The sequence below is a fragment of the Malania oleifera genome, chromosome 13 (assembly GCF_029873635.1).
Source record: "Malania oleifera isolate guangnan ecotype guangnan chromosome 13, ASM2987363v1, whole genome shotgun sequence".
Taxonomy (NCBI): domain Eukaryota; kingdom Viridiplantae; phylum Streptophyta; class Magnoliopsida; order Santalales; family Ximeniaceae; genus Malania; species Malania oleifera.
This window is the reverse complement of record NC_080429.1, coordinates 73781721-73799938: the sequence shown is the minus strand read 5'-3', so window position 1 is coordinate 73799938 and position 18218 is coordinate 73781721. Positions and strand designations below refer to the sequence as shown.

Genomic DNA, 18218 nt, shown 5'->3' with positions numbered 1-18218 from the left:
CCCCCCCGAGAGAGCATTTTTGCCATAACCTTTTGCCCAGATAATTTTCCTTCGAATCAGATGCTGGGCCTGATTGTGCCATTCCAAACTTGAGTTTTTCCAAGCACAAAGACGTATGTACAAAATTTCCAGAGGCTTGTTTATGCCCGATCATAGTCTCCAAAGCAATGAAATTTGTGGCCAATCCGAGTTTTGATGGTCCCACGCGGCGAAGCTAGCTCGAATCTCTAGTATGTGTGCAATGGACTTCACTGAAATTCACCTGTACCATGTGTGTGGTTTAAATAAACCTACCCCCACGGTTGTATTGTTATTGCAGATTCTAAGACCTTCTTCCATGTCCTTAATTTCCTACCCCAAATCTTCAAGAATAAGGTCTATGAAGAGAGCTGACACCTGATGGTCCAATAGAGGTGGGACCTTTCATGCATCAATTTAATTTTCCTCCTGCATTCAGTTGCCCCCAGCTTCATTATCAGCACTATGAACAACATTCCCTCCTCTCCCAAATTTTCTTCAAAACCACCTCATCCATTAATCTTCTGAAATGAAATTATAGATTCAATAATTACCTACTATTTAAATTAAAAACATGCTAGTCCATAAATACTTATTTGCATATATACAATTAAAATTAGAAAATTACCGCTGAAATGAATATTCAGCTGTTCTGCTTGGCACATCATAGGCATCACTGATTTGTGAACACGATGCCTGCTATCGCAATAAACTAAAAAGTTTATAATGTGTTTTGCTAGTTTGTCCGTGACCAACCATCACCATAAGTGTACACCTCTTTCCTTCAAATTCCACAGCAAAAGAAGCTATATAATTTTTTCATTTCTGGAATACTCTTGCTCCAAATAAATTTCAGATATCTCATAGGGTGATGGACCCTTCACCGCCCTTTCCAACCTCTGCAGCAATAATCAAGCATAGGTTGCAATAAATGGAGAGTTCAGCTACATTCGCTGGAATATCGATTATAAATTAGGCATTTTCCAACCGCTTTTCCTAATTTACTTCTTAACCTTTCAGTAACTTTGTGTTGAGTTTTTGGTTGTTTCGCACTCTTGCTTCTTTCTAAAATAGGATCCATTGCCTTTTAGTCTAGCTTCAGGGGCATCAGGATTGATCCATTGTCGTCCACTACCTCCAGCTTCTCGACCACTATAAGATCGAAGCTCCTGCTCTATGATAACCACTGGTAGCACCACTGCCAGAGCACACTCACTCTCATAAATATTACCTCTTCCAGTTGTTCTTGCTCGAATCCTTGTCTTTTTCCCATTGTTGTTGTGATCGCATGCTTTTCTTGTCGAGCAAATCTCATACTTTCTTCTTCTAAGTCTTCTTCATCGCTCAAATTCTCAAAATCTCCTCTAATTTGGGCTTCTGCTTCTTCTTGCCTTTTTTGTTTATCTCTTTTCTTCTCAGCATACTGTTGTAGATGTTTCATCATTTGTTCTCTTACTTGTGTGGTCACATTTGAGCATCCAGCTACTTGACCCTTTTTATGTGCCAAGTGTTGTTTCAAGCGTGTAATGCCCCCTTTGATTATCTTCCCACATAACTTACACATAATAACATGTCTATTACCGTCTACCGCAGTACCAAAATGCCATCCAATATCCTCACTAGGTAAGTTTTCATTTCCTCTATCACGTGACATATTGATAGACTTAATTTGATGATCTCTACACAAAATATAAAGAAAATACAAAGTTACAACCTTTCTACAATGACAGGAATAATATAATTAGTAATTTAGTAAATATTAAATAATAAGTACTAAATAGTCCTAATTTTAAATACTTATTACGTAAAAATAAAGTATAATATTTGATTAAAAATAATAAGTAATGTTTATTATTTTTATATTTAAATAAACAAAATTATAAAATATTAGATATTTTATTACAAAAAAATATATTTCTTTATCTTTAAAAAGATATTTTTATTATTTTTCATAGCTTGATTTTATTTTCATTTATAACTATAAGAAATTAACAGGTGAAAAAGATTTTTTGCTCTACTTTCATATACATCATAGCATCACAAATAGAGATCCATACATTACAAATTGACTATTTAATTTTTTAAGCATTTTCTCAGTATATGGATTAAAATTAAATTTTTCTATAAATTCCAGTAGTAATTAGTAAAAATCAGATTTATTAATGTATTAACTATTAGGTTAATTTTTTTATTATTAAGTTATCAAATTTTACTTTATTTGATAACTAAAAACAAAAAATAGATGTAAACATTTATTTTACCTAATTTTAAATTTAAGGTCAAAATGATGTATTAAAACTTAAAAAATATTAATAAACAGGGTCACCCTACTCAAGAAATGGCAAGTAGATACACATGTAACATAAAATGGGTGACAGATGTTATTTAATTTTTTTTATTTTATAATATGAACATTATTCAATATTTTTTTCAATAGATGGGAGTGAATATGATATCTTCTTTATCAAAATAACCACTTTGTCCAGCTGACATAAATAGCATGTTAGCCAATTGGTGCCATGAATTAATTTTATTTCTATAAGTTTGGCAATCCTAAGACTAAATATTATAATAATTGTGCAGAGTATTCCTTAGAATTTGGCAAATCCTAAGACTAAATATTATAATAATTGTGCAGAGTATTCCTTAGAATTCTTTAAGAATGGTGAAAAATATAGCTCAATTAAGCCTAGATAATATAAAATGCCATCACATGGATGTCTTGTGTACATACATTATTTTAATGCTTTGTTTAGATGGTGAATGCAAAGTAGTGGATTATTGATATTCAAATATTATTATAAAAAAGGCTTCAATTATTATTGGTAAATATTAATTATTTACTAACCTTAAAAAATATTAATTATATACTATTAATAATTGCTTGCTATGTCATGGAATTAATTTTCATAATTATCTTTCAAAAAATATAATACAATTAAAATATTTATAAATTAAGAAAATTTTATTTTACATAATTATTAATGATTTCTAATTTTTTACTCTATTAAATTACTTTTTTTTTTTAATTCAATTTAACAAACCTATTTTACAACAAAATATAATTTAAAAAAAAACAGAATGAAAAGTGCTGTGGGAACAACAAAATATAATTTAAAAAAAAAAAAACATAATGAAAAGTGCTGTGGGAACAACAAAATATAATTAAAAAAAAAAACAGAATGAAAAGTGCTGTGAACAACAAAATATAATTTAAAAAAAAAAAAAACATAATGAAAAGTGCTGTGGGTGTTGAGTGTTAAGAGTTAGAGTGTCTCATACGCTGGGCCTGGTAGTCGACTCAGAGCGAGAGAGGGGAGGGATTCGAGGGAACTCGAAGGAGCTCGAAGGAGCGAAGGCTGCGAGCTGCGAAGCACAAAGCAGAGATGACGCCAAGCTCCGAGCCTCCGAAGCTTAAAACGAGAGGCTGGCTGGTGGCGACTGCGACGACTGGGCGGAGGAAGGTGCCGACTGCGACGACTGGCGGAGCTGCTGCAGACCTTTCGCCGTCGCTGGTGACTCGCCAAGTTGCTGGAACTGCAAGATGAGTAGATCTGCTCGGTAGCCTCGGTGTGCTCACTCTCAGGCTTCGAAGCCTTCTTATTGCTTCCGCCAGGCGCCAACAAATTTTCAAGGTCAGTTTGTAACTTTCCATTTTACCCTTTGAATGGCAGATGAGTGTGGGGACTGGGGAGGGGGAAAGCAGCGCTGCTGCCTGCTGCCTGCAGCAGAAATCCTTCAGCGAATCTGCGACTGTCGGCCATGTAACGGTCCGTAACGGACGTTACGAAGTGTAACGTTGGAGAATCGGCCGTTACGTGCCGTTACGCCTCCGTAACGGCCGTTACGGCCGTGAATTTTTTCCGAACCGCATTATCGGCCCGTATCGGTTTCGGGGCTTCCGATTTCCGTTACGTATCGGCCGTTACGCTACGTAACGGCCGTTATTTAAAACCATGATTTGTAATATATGAATCTCTATTTGTGATGCTATGATGTATATGAAAGTAGAGCAAAAATCTTTTTCACCTTTAAAATTACAATGTTAATTTCTTATAGTTATAAATGAAAATAAAATCAAACTATAAAAAATAATAAAAATATCTTTTTAAAGATAAAGGAATATATTTTTTTTGTAATAAAATATCTAATATTTTATAATTTTGTTTATTTAAATATAAAAATAATAAACATTACTTATTATTTTTAATCAAATATTATACTTTATTTTTACGTAATAAGTATTTAAAATTAGGACTATTTAGTACTTATTATTTAATATTTACTAAATTACTAATTATATTATTCCTGCATTGTACGAAGGTTGTAACTTTGTATTTTCTTTATATTTTGTGTAGAGATCATCAAATTAAGTCTATCAATATGTCACGTGATAGAGAAAATGAAAACTTACCTAGTGAGGATATTGGATGGCATTTTGGTACTGCGGTGGACGGTAATAGACATGTTATTATGTATAAGTTATGTGGGAAGATAATCAAAGGGGGCATTACATGCTTGAAACAACACTTGGCACATAAAAAGGGTCAAGTAGCTGGATGCTCAAATGTGACTACACAAGTAAGAGAACAAATGATGAAACATCTACAACAGTATGCTATGAAGAAAAGAGATAAACAAAAAAGGCAAGAAGAAGCATAAGCCCAAATTAGAGGAGATTTTGAGAATTTGAGCGATGAAGAAGACTTGGAAAAAGAAAGTATGAGATTTGCTCGACAAGAAAGCATGCGATCACAACAACAATGAGAAGAGAGACAAAGATTTCGAGCAAGAACAACTGGAAGGGGTAATATTTATGAAGAGGGAGGTGGCTCTGGCAGTGGTGCTACTAGTGGTTTTAATAGAGTAGGAGCTCGATCTTATAGTAGTCGAGAAGCTGGAGGTAGTGGACGACAATGGATCAATCCTGATGCCCCTGAAGCTAGACTAAAGGCAATGGATCCTATTTTAGAAAGAAGCAAGAGTGCGAAACAACCAAAAATCAACACAAAGTTACTGAAAGGTTTAAGAAGTAAATTAGGAAAAGCAATTGGAAAATTCCTAATTTATAATCGAATTCCAGCGAATGTAACTGACTCTCCATTTATGCAGCCTATGCTTGATATTGCTGCAGAGGTTGGAAAGGGGGTGAAGGGTCCATCACCCTATGAGATATCTGAAATTTATTTGGAGCAAGAGTATCAAGAAATGAAAAATTATATAGCTTCTTTTGCTGGAATTTGGAAGGAGAGAGGTGTAACACTTATGTGTGATGGTTGGTCAGGACCAACTAGAAAACACATTATAAATTTTTTAGTTTATTGCGATAGAGGCACCGTGTTTCATAAATCAATTGATGCCTCTGATATGCCAAGCAGAACAGCTGAATATTATTTCAGGTAATTTTCTAATTTTAATTGTATATGCAAATAGTATTATGGATTTGCATGTTTTTAATTAAATAGTAGTAATTATTGAATCTATAATTTCATTTCAGATTAATGGACGAGGTGGTTGAAGAAATTGAAGAGGAGAATGTTGTCCAAGTAGTGACTGATAATGAAACTGCAATGAAGGCAGGAGGAAAATTATTAATGCAGAAGAGGCCCAATCTCTATTGGACAGCATGTGCAGCTCATTGCATAGACCTTATTCTTGAAGATATTGGTAAGAAAAGTAACGTGAAGAAGGTCTTAGAAGATGCAAGAACAATAACCTCATTTATTTACAACCACACATGGACAGTGAATTTCATGAAGAAATTCACAAATAATAGAGAGTTATTTCGCCCTGCCATCACTCGATTTGCCACAAATTTCATTACTTTGGAGACTATTGTCAGGCATAAACAAGCACTAAGGGAAATGTTTACATCTAATGCTTGGAAAAACTCAAGGTTTGGAATGGCAAAATCAGACCTAGCATATGATTCAAAGAAAATTATCTTAGGCAAAGAGTTTTGACAAAAGGCCTCTGATATAATTAAAGTGCAAGAACCCTTGGTGAAAGTTCTTAAATTGGTTGATGGTAATGAAAAACCAACCATGGGCTTCATATACGAGGCAATTGATAGGGCGAAGTTGGCCATTCAAAAAGATTGCCGGTTTTACAAAGACTATTGGAAAATTATTGACAACCGGTGGAGTTTTCAGTTGCACCAAGATTTGCACGCTGCTGTTAAGTGTAAATCAAATACAATTTCTTATTATTTTAACTTTTAAATTATGCATAGTTGCATTAGAAAACTATTGATTAATATGTTTCTAAATTTAATTGTAGGGTATTTTTTGAACCCACAATTTCTTTATGGTGCCCCACCCTCTCCTGAAGTTGCTAGAGAAGTCATGGATGGAGTTAAAAAAGTGATAACCAAGTTGGTACCCGATATAGATACTCAAATTCGAGCTTTTAATCAAGTAAGTATTGGTTCCATTAAATTGAATAATGAATTGTTCTAGTATTCTGTAATACTTTCAAGAATAATTATTAATACATCTAATTAATTAATTATATTTCACAATCATCCTTTTTTAGTTGTTGCTATATCGAGATAGGCAGGAGACTTTTGGAACCCCGTTGGCTCAAAGGGCAGTGAAACAAACAAATCTTGGTAAATATGGCTATATAGCTAAATAATGGAGAATGACTCTATTTACTCTCTTTGTGTTCAAATTTGACTTTTGAAATACGCTATACTAACATAAAACTCTTTTTAATTATTCATGCAGCTGAATGGTGGATTCATTATGGCTTGTGTGCTCCTGAACTCCAAAGAATAGCAATTAGAGTTCTTAGCCAGACCACATCAACTTTGAATTGTGAGCGTAATTGGAGCACCTTTAGCCTCATCCATACGAAAACAAGAAATAGTTTAAAGTACATGAGACTACAAAAACTTGTTTTCGTACATTACGACATGAGGTTAAAGTTAAGACGTACAATGAGAAGAAGCCAACGAGAAATTGAAGAGGGTTTCAATCCTATCAATTTGGACTACATTTTCGAAGAAGATGATCCTTTAAGTCAATGGTTAGAGGAGAGAGAAACACCACTACTCGACGGTCAAGACAATTCAAATTGGTTAAATGAAGAGGTTGGTGGTACTACAGAAGGAGGTGATCAACCACCAATAAACACACATGATGATTCAAGTTCAAGCCCTGAACGTACACAAAGTGATGACAATCTTGGTTTGAGCCCACCAAGTGATAATGATGGTAATAGTGGTGCTGGAGCTGGGGTTGGGGGGGGTGGCAGTGGTGGTGGTGGAGGCGGCGGTATAGAATATAATTATGGATATGATACAGGGACATCATTTGGAAGGGATATATATCCTTCTGATCCTTATGGACTACATGACATACCTGAAAATTATGACTTGAGTATTCCTCCAGGGAACCAATCTTCACAACCCAGGAGAAGGAGTGCTCATGGTGACCCTAGCGATTCTACTGAAGATTCATATGGTGTGGTTTGTAGTTTTGGCGACTTTGGTTTAGATGGTTCATCATCACAATCATATGGATCTCATCTAGCATATCCACATTATGCATCTCGTGACTCACATTTTTATCCCAGTGGATCAGGAATCTCAGGATCTAGTGAGTCTTCTTCTACACACTACCCAGAGCCAACCCCTGCCCCAACTTATAGACATTATTCAGGAGAATTTTCATCACCAGTACATTTTCAAGAGCAACAACAAAATGACGCAAACTTGGGTTCATTCAACTATGTATTTCCACAAGGATGGGGAGATAATTTCCCATCCCAATCTCAAGATACAGATGCAAATTATGAAGACCCTCCACGTCATTCTTTTTGGTGGTGACATGTGTTATTTTATAAATTTGTAATATTGTATTCATGTATTTTCAACTATTTATTGATATTTGATATTAATCACTTTTTAAATTCATGTATGTGTAATGTGTATATTGAGTATTAAGTCTATTGAGTATTGATTCATTTTTAGTAACTTTATGACTTTAATCAATTGATTCTTACATTTCTACATCTTTTTACTCATTAAAGTAATGTAAACTATAAAAAAAATATGCTTTTTTTTGTAAACAGCGCACTAAAATTAATATAAAAATCATAATGCCTATTAAAAAGCATTTGTAGATTGAATGAAAGCCTTCAAAATTCATTACAAATCATGTATTAATGGATTTCATGCTTATTTTTTAATTTTGGCATGGTTTTGCATGCGTGAAAAAAATTCACGACCGTTACGCCCGCTTCCCGTTACGTAACACCCGCGTCTCCCACGACACCCGCGACCATTTCGCGACGTTACCCGCGACCGCGATTTCGAACCATGGGGTCAACTACAAGAACAAAGAAAAAATGGGAGTGCGTAGGGGGCCCCATGTAGAATTGAGAGCCCAAGGATGGCAATGTGGAGTGGGTGGTCGTGCAATACTCTAAAGCATGCACTTGATACAGCCATATGCTATGTCCAACAATTTTTTTCCTTGTCATGCCATTTTAAATTATTAGGCTGTTAAGGTGCCAATGGAGCCTTGTCTTCATCAACAGACTCACGGGCATTGGCATCATACCCTAAAACTGGAGAAGTAGCAAGTGTGTCGGCACATGGATTTTGAACAGAGATTGATATTGTCTGCAAAAGGATTGTGTTGTGGGTGTGAGAAAATCCCCTAGTGCCTGGTGTGGTAAGCAAAACTCCTAGGCTATTCAGAATACACAGCTAGGGCCCAAATGCAATTCAACCAACTAGAGCACCTATGCTAGGTCACAGACAACTTGCCAAGTTATGGCACTAGTGATTAATCACAAACGCTATGATGAGTGCAGATGGCTTGGCCATGGGCAACGTTTCTGCAAGGCACTGCAGGGATTGTTGTACGATTAGGAACAATTTTTTTTTTATAGCAAAAGAATATTTCATTAATAGATTTTACACGAGGGGGAATGAGACATCTACCAGAAAAGGCCTGGAACAATCCAGAAAAAAATATAAAAAATAAACAACTAAAAATTTTTTCAAAAAAAAATTCAGCATTCCAAAAATGTTCCTTCAATCTCTATGTACCTCATGGAAATGAATACCTCAGAAAAAAACCCAAAACAGCACACAACAGTGAGGCCAAATGCTGAATTTTATCCCAAACCAGCACCCAATTTAATTTCTTCCCATTGAATATCCTTGCATTATGCTCCAACCATAACCCCTACAAAACTGCGAGCATTCCACACTTACATAGGACTGCCTTATCCTTTCTCCTACCAAACCCTTCGAAAGAAATAGCTAACAATTCACCAACCAAAGAAGAGCAAACCCAGCTCTCTCCAAAAATACCAAAAAGCATATTCCAAATCCCCCAAGAAAATTCACAGCAGAAAAGAAGATGAGAAGCCGTCTCAGAATTTTTGTAATAGAGCACACATACATCGGGAGAAAGATCCTTCAAAAGTCTCCTAATTTGAAGCAAGTTATTAGTATTAATTTTATTGAGCACAACCAAGAAAGTGAAAGCCTTAACTTTTGTAGGAGCCTTAGCCTTCCAGATGAAACGATAGAGCGGGAAATAAGAATTGGAGTGAGTCAAGAATTCAAAAAAAAAAAAAAAAAGATTTACTAAAAACACTCCCAACTAATCCAAAGACCAAGACCAAACATCCCTCCCTGATGAAATATTACTCCCATTCAATAAAGATAACAAAGAAGACAACTTCATCAACTCTCTATCATTAAGAGGTCTCCTAAAATGGAGATTTGGGCTATCAAATCCCCAACAAAGAAAGATATAGCTCTATTTTGCTCGAAGCTCAATTGAAAGAAACAAGGGAATGAATTGTGTTGGCCTAACATGGCTTACGAATCTTATTTTGATGATAACAAATCAAGGGTATTTAACACGTTTTGGTTAAAGTGATGATGTTTCAGGAATCAAGTATATGAATTGAAGATTAAGTAATCACAAGCCTTATTGAAAGATTACATTCCAAGGACAAGTTGAAAAATGAAAGTTTAAAGAGTATGAAAGCATGGATTCAAAGATGATTTGATGAAAGCTTAAAAGAGTATTGAAGCTCAAAGTGAAGATGAACTCAACAAATGACAAACATGAAGACTCCGAACTTAGAACGTTTTTAAGTCTAAAGAAAGTTTTTATGTAAGTACTTCATTCCAAAGTCAATATGGATTCTTTGAAGCTTATTAGGATAAATCATTGACTCAGAGACCGTATTTTGAAAAAACCAAAAAATATTTTCAAGAGTCTCAAAATGTTTTTACAAGTATAAAAGAACACAAAAGATTTTGAAAACAAAATGAAAAACAGATTTTTTGAACTATCCAAGCGACTGACCCTTGTTGGCCCAGTCGACTAAACTTTATACAGAACAAAATTGGGCAGACAGTAAAGGCCCAATCGACTGACCCTGGCGAGCCCAGTCGACTAACCCTACACTGACTTTGAAATTTCTTTTTTTTTTTTTTTAAGGCCCAGGCGACTGACCTCTTGAGTCTAGTCGACTGACCCTTCGAAATTCAAATTTTTAAAATAACGAGAAGTTTCCAAAATTGAGTGTTTGAAATTCTAAATGTTATGAAAACTTGGGAAACACTCCAAGTCACTTAGGGAACACGAAATATACTTTCTAAACTCTATAAATACCCCACAAGACAAAGGATTTCATACACCAAGAATTAAAATCAGCCATCAAGCCTTATTGCTTACAATCTTCAAAAGCTCTCTTACCCACATACTTGCTAAAGTTTTCTACTGAGTCTTGCTGAGATTTTCTCACCAATCTTTGCGCACAAATTCTGATTCTTTCAATCAAAGGAAGAAGATTACGGTGATAGATATTTAAAGCTTCAAATACTCTATATTTCATATTTTGATTTGAAGTATATAGCTGTGCTTTAAACTTGTACTAATCAAGCTCATGTTGAGAGGGTCTTTGTACACCAAATTCTCTTGTTGTTTTGTTGACAGTTCAAGATAATTCAATCGTTGTACCAAGCGTGAAGTAGCGTTTGGAGAGGAGGACTCTATCCTATTGAAGGAGTGTTGTAAAGGTTTGCTCCGCCCGTAAAAAAGTGGTATAGTGGAATCCTTAGGTGTGTTGCCTAAGGCGAGAACGTAGGTGGAGTTAGCTAAACCTCGTAAACTCTCGGTGTCACTCTCTTCCCTACTCTATTTAATTTTCTGCACATATATCAACTGCGTGGGTTGGATATCAAATTGCTGAAAATTAATTTGCTTTTGGGAATTGCGGAAACTAAAAGGCAGTACGTTGGTTGATCAATACATATTGTGAAAACTGTAATGGAGTATGTTGATTGATTAACACCCAAGACTCATTAATATTGAAAGCAGTTTATTTCAATTCTGAGTTTTGGAAGTTTGGTTGAATTCTTTATTTCTTTTCATATTGAAATCCAGCTTACCTTGTTGAGTGGATTGTCAAATTCAAAAGCTAAATCTTGGAAGCATTGCTGGAATTGATATATTGTTTCATATTGTAAAGCTAATCTTGGTTGATTGAATTGGTTTATTGGGTGTTGATTTAAAGTGCTGAAATAAGTCTTGGAAAATCTACAAAGTATTAAATTTAGTATTCTCATTCATAAAGACTTAAAATTGAATTAATTCTCAACTGAACTTGTGATTGCTGAAATTAAAAAGAATTTAGAAAGAATTAATAAAAGAGGTTATACAGAAATTTTTATAATCTCAATTCACCCCCCCTCTTGGGAGTACACCTTCCTTTTCAAATTGGATAAGAATGCAAAACTAAGCCAAGGGTCTTTCCAAAAACGGATCTAAGAGCCCCTCCTTGCCTCAAGTTTAGTGTGAGGAATGAAAGAAGGACAAATCTGAAAAATTGACCTCCACAAACTATCAAAAGAACATCTTAAAACTAATATTGGTATCCCACCCATTCCCATTCAACCTTAACGTACTTCTTATCACTCTATGCCAAAAGGACAATTCTTCTAGAGAGACAACGTAGCCATTTAGCTAAAAAAAAGTTGTGCTTTTAGACACCAACTCCCCTAGACCCAACCCTCCCTCCTTTTTTGACCTACAAACCTCACCCTAGCTAACTAAGTGGTCCCTATGATCCCCCCTACCAAACCACAAAAAGTCTCTCATGATTCCCCCAAGCTTGCTAGCAGTCCTCATCGAAATCCTAAATATATACAGGAAATATAACGGAATGCTAGAAAGACAAGTTTGGATCAAGGTTATTCTACCCCCTAAAGAGAAAAGAGCCCCCTACCAATCGTCTAACCTCTTAGCCACCCTTTACCAAATTCCAAAAATTCGTTACTCTAGGATTACCCCGCAAGGGGACCCCTAAGTAGGTCATAGGCCAATCGAGAATGCCACAACCCACATCAATGGTCCTTTCCCTCGCTCGCTCCATGGACACATTCAAAGCTGCCAATCCACTCTTCCCCATTTGAATTTAAAGACCCAACACCCTCTTAAAATTTTAAAGAACACCCAAAATTCTCTTAAAGGAAGCATTATGATTGTCAAGGTAAAACATCAGCAAACTAAAGATGAAAAACCACCACTCCCTCTCTCCCTATTCTAGACCTTCAACCAACCCCCTCTCCACAGCCCCATCCACCATTTTGCTCAACACATCAATTGCAGGACAAATAGAGGGATAAAGGGTCACCTTGTCTAATACTAGAAGCTCTAAATTCAAATGGGTTAAAAAGGTGTAATTCTTCTTTATTTCACAAGTTAGCTAATGGCAAAAGGAGTAAAAATTTGATTGGGGAATTAAATGTGAGGGAAGGGTAGTCATTGGTGAACAAGGTTGATTGCATACGTTATTAGCAACTTCTTTCAGAACTTGTATTTGGGGGAGGAATATTGTAGGTCGATGTTAGAAGGGTACGATTGGGATCCTATTTTTGCTGATCAAAAGAGTTGGTCAGAGAGACCTTTTGAAGAGGAGGAAGTGAAAGAGGTGGGTATTGATATCAATAGGGATAAGGCCCTAGGCCTGTATGGGTTTAACATAGCTTTTTCTCAAGCTCATTGAGAGGTTGTTGAGGGCAATTTGTTGAAAGCTTTTATTGAATTCTTTGGGAATGAGATTTTGAGCAAAAGCATCAACTCCTCTATATCGCCCTGGTGCCTAAAAAGTCCAACTCTATTAACGTTGATGATTTTAAACCTATTAGCCTTGTTTCTAGTGTTTACAAAATTTTCATTAAAATCTTAGCTTATAGGATGAGTTAAGTGCTTGTTGATACCATTTCTAGTGCCCAAAGTGCATTCATTGGGGGGGGGGGGGGGGGGTACTTGTGGCCAATGAGGTGGCGGAGGAAGTTCGTAGGGATAAGAAGAGGGGTTTTGTCTTTCAAGTATATTTCAAGAAAGCCTATGATAAAGCAAGTTGGAGCTTCTTAGATAAAGTCCTTCAAAGGAAGGATTGTGGCGAGCGTTGGTGTCAGTGGATTCAGCACTGCTTGTCATGGCTATCTCATTTTAGCCAAATCTAACCAATTAGGAACATTTTAAAACACTCAACTAAGGCTCGCTTCAAGTTGAAGCATGCTAAAAAATCTAAAATACCAAACCTCAGAAAGGCCAACACATCATGCAATTAGGCTTATGCATTTGAGCATAAGTGCGTCTAGTGCTCCTTTTCACTTTGAGGCATACACATTTTAGTTGTGTGAATTTTAGGTTAGATTTGGCTAAAATGAGATAATATCGTTTTATGTAAAGTAAAGCCCTAAAGTGAGTGATCTCTTAAACTCTTGAACTTTCCTTTGAGAGTTGCATCACTTGTTAGTCATCCTTTGGCATGGTTTACTTAATGAACGAATTCGTGTTAACATTCTTATAATAACAAACAAATAGTTAATAAACTATAATTGGAATTCTTTTAAAATTTTATTTGCAATTTTCTTAATTTTTCTTTATTTTTGTAAATAAATGTAAGATATTAATATATTTTTTGTCTAAAAAAATAAAACTATCAAAAGGCTCACACCTCAATGGGTTAAGGCTAAGGCCTCCCCTTACAAGGGTTAAAATGCTTGCCTTATGCCTTCGGCTTTCAAAGCATTAGTTAGGAACTTTGATGATCACAAAACCCTTAGTAGGGCAAGTGCCTCGCTTGAGAATATGCTTACAGCAGTTAAGGCAACTAGTTGGCCACGCATAATTGCAACAAGGACAAGTTGTTCTCATGATGCACCTGATGTACATGACTTGCCTTGGTGAGTTGTTCTTTTTTATCAACAAAGCCTATGAAGTGATCAAATAGTGATCTGGAGAACTCATACGACAGTGGCAATATGGGACTCGATGGTTTGGTTTATTGTTGTCTTGCATGCTAAAAGCCTTGGGACAAATTGCAAAAAGTGATACAAATGCACACGCGCACAGACACAAATACACAAGTACCTCCACAACATTGTGCAATTGCAAGTGGCCTAAGCATAAGGAATGCCTCCTTTTGGTAACACTAGATTTGGACTCTTGCTAATCCCTAAGCAAGCTAGGCTCAATACTAGTTAATAATTGCAAAACTATACAAAAAAATATCTAAAATATAGCATCAAAAACTTCCAAACCCTGGTTATTGTTATAGAAAACAATTCTTTTTCACTGGTACATAGATAAAATCATTTCATGAATTGTCAATTCTCAATAAACAAAAGACACACGATAAAATCATTTCATGAATTGTCAATTCTCAATAAACAAAAGACACAACCACTAACTTAAGGATTTAAGAAATATTAAGAAATTGAATGGTTTAATGTATGGATATCATTACCATAGATGACATCACCATACCTTTAACTTGGGAAAAATGCTCAATGACATCATCAACAAGTCTCTCAAAGCTGGGAATATAGCCAAAAAGACCTTCAGAAAGACCAAATCCAGGATAATCCATTGCAAAAACCCCAAATCCTGATGATGCTAACTTTCGGGCAATTCCTAAAAGTTAAAACCACATAATCACATCAGCATATTTCTTACAATATAATTTCTCCATTACTAATTAATTTAAGAACTACCTGCCTTCAAAGAAAAAGGTGCAAGTATCTCCATAGCCGTGGCAAAAACAAACCAGTGCTTTTAAAGGATGTATCTTTGGGAGCCAACTTTTAGAGAAAATTTCCAATCCTCGGGAATTCACCCTATACAACTACGCATAACATCTAAAATTTTAAAATTTTCTGTTTAAAAGTAATTATTCAATACTGTCATTAAATTCAGATCATGAAGCAATGGAATCAATGAATAATGCACATCGAGTAGATGATGAAGCCATAACTCAAGCCACAAAAGCAAAATTAATAGAAACCAAAACAAGAACAATTAGTTTCACATTAATTAGCTTTGCATTTGTTTTAAACTTTAACAAGCATTTCACACAGCTTCTTCTCAGCTCTAGCATTTTTTTTATTTTTTTTTTAATAAAAGAAGAGTTTCATTAAAAGATTAAGAATATACAACCAGGAGAATAAGACATCTCCTTAACAAAGTCTGGAAAACCCAGATTAAAACAAGGAGAAAGACCAGAAAACTAAAAACAGACAAATAAAGCCACCACGAAATAACAATCCAACACATAATGCCAATTGTGCTGAATATCAGAAAAGCTCACCCCCTTAACATTAAGGAGGAGGAATAAACAAGAAAAAAATAGCATAGAATAAACAATAATTAGATTTCTATATAAAATGAAAAAAAAAATTAATGCATTAATAAATGCTTAAAAAAAATAAATTTTATGTGCAATCAACATAAATGGGCTCTGCATGGCATGATTTGTAATGACTACGAGTGAATCAGCTACCTCTTTCATCTCCAGCCCATCAGTAGGTAACTGCAAGACATTCGACGACCAGTAATTAGTTATGATTTTGTATATTATGAATAGAATCATATGTCACATGAATAAGCAAAATGAATGAGATGTGAGAAATTAAAAGACCACCAGGGGAGGTTATTTCTGGGGCTGCACCTTCAGTGCATGAAATTGAACCCTGTGATTTGAAGCATATGCAACATGTACAGTCTTGTTGCTCAATGGATTTCAGACTGAATTAAATTCCATATAAGACAATATCCTCAAATGTAATTTAAAAGAGAAAAGTTTCATATACGCAAAATTCCAAATCTATACAATACGGCACCACCAAGGGTTGACTTAAAATTATCAATCATGCAAAAGGAATATTTCTCCAAATAACAAATATTGATATCGAACCAATTCTTCTAAGTTTGCTATGTTTGAGCTTGGAAGCCAAATAGAAACCTACTGTTTATACATCTTTTAGGTTATTTTCCAACAAGTCATTGACATAAAAACTAAAATCAAAATCAATATAACTGGTGATTGTTTGTGATCAGTTTGATACCATATCAGATATTATCAGAGGCTTCACTACGGGCTGATAATGTTTATTATTTGATATATATTGACCTCAGAAAGTTCTCTGTAAAGAAACTAGCATCTGTTGATCATGGTTTAAAAATTTGTAGAAACTGTTGAAAATATTATCATTTGGATAGCAATAAACATAATGTGTGTATATTATCATTTGTAGTTGGATTGGACTGTGAATTCAAAACAACAACAACAACAATAAAGCCTCAAGTCTAAATTTGAAAAGAACTAAGATAAATTCAAGCAAAATAGATAGAAAATTACTTAAATTCACAATATTAGGACAAATTCAAGCAAAATAGATAGAAAATTACTTAAAAGGGAAAGGATCACTTCAGTAGTTTGGAAACAATTTGGATGATGTTAAGATCCAAAAATCCTCAGTCAAAACAAAGATGCAAATTCATGAGCCCTTTGGAAATAATTATTGAAACAACAAATATTGGGGGCTAATTGAGTTTACAACTTAATAAGGTAGTTTGGAAACATTTTGGCGCTTCTAGTATCTAAAGTCCTCATGTAAAACATAGGTGCTGTTTCATAAGAAGTTTGGGAGTATTTCTCCAAATAACATGGTAGCAAACCAATACTTTACCAATTTATCTTCTTTCTTTAAAGAAAAGGTTTATAAAGTTTTAGCATGGACCACAAATTAAGACTGACAGAACACTAAAAAATACTAGATAAAATTTTAAACTTGATAATCAAGAAATCAACAACACTAGTAGACTTCGATATCTGTGATCTATTATGCCAGCAGAAGGAGAAATTGAAGAGGATGTATTGTAATACAAAGGGATAGCTTAATTCTTCTTTGCTCTCTCCTATCAACAGCTCCCGCCAAGACTGTGAGCATGGGGAATGATAAAAAGGTTTGGAGTTTAGATACTTCTAAGGATTTATTTTGTAAATCTTTTTTCACCTACTTGACTCATAACTCTAATGTGGATCCTTTTGGTTTGTACTCTTTGATCTGGAAATATAAAGCTCCCTAAAATATGAAAGCTTTTATTTGGATTGTGGTTCTTGATAGAAATAATACTAAGATGTGCTTTAGAAGAGAACACCTAATAAAACCCTATCACTAGATGTTTGTGTCCTTTGTTTGAGAAGAGGGGAGACTTGCTCACACTTGTTTCTTCATTGCCCCTTTAATTTTGTTGTCTGGAATAAATTATTTGGTATATGTGGTGAAGACTGAATTTGTCCCTCCACCTTGAAAGCTTCTTGCTCTATCACATTTTGAGGTTTTGGAAAAGGGGAGGATAGGAAAGCCTTGTAGCGATGCATTATTATGGCTGTTATTTGGAGTGTTTGGTTGGAGAGGAATGCCAGAATTTTGAAAGGGGTGGCCACTGCTAATAATTTGGTTTGGACTAGGGTGGTTTATCTTACATCACTGTGGGTGTCAGCTAATGGTTGTTTACATCATGTTTTTTTAGAAGACCTTCAGCAGGACTAGTTGGCTGTGCTTCATTGAGTTGGCTCTCATACTATGATGATATTTTGTTGTAATTTTATGCTGCTGTTGTAAAATGAGGATTCCTTATTCTCCTACTTTTTTTCTTTTTGTTTTCCTTTTTCTTCTTCTAATCTATATTCTTATCTCTTCTAATAAGTTTCTTTGTTTATCAAAAAATAAAAAGTAGAGTTAAAGCGGGTAGGGTAAAATGGAGTGCTTTGGGCACACTATGTGATCATAGGGTTCTGCTAAAATTAGAAGGAAAGTACTGTTGGACAGCTATAAAACCAGTCATTTTATATGGATCAGAATGTGG

General features: G+C 35.0%; 1 protein-coding gene across 1 annotated transcript in view; it reads right to left on the bottom strand.

Annotated features, from left to right (window-relative positions):
• Window positions 1-18218, bottom strand: part of LOC131146088 (caffeoylshikimate esterase-like) — a 51974-nt gene that overhangs the window by 32042 nt on the left and 1714 nt on the right. Inside the window, exons 2-4 of the mRNA XM_058095381.1 lie at window positions 15847-15876; window positions 15066-15192; window positions 14835-14981 (exon numbers count right to left, since the gene is read on the bottom strand). Of these exons, the coding sequence (XP_057951364.1) occupies window positions 14835-14981; window positions 15066-15192; window positions 15847-15876 (304 nt within the window). The remainder of the gene's footprint in view (window positions 1-14834; window positions 14982-15065; window positions 15193-15846; window positions 15877-18218) is intronic.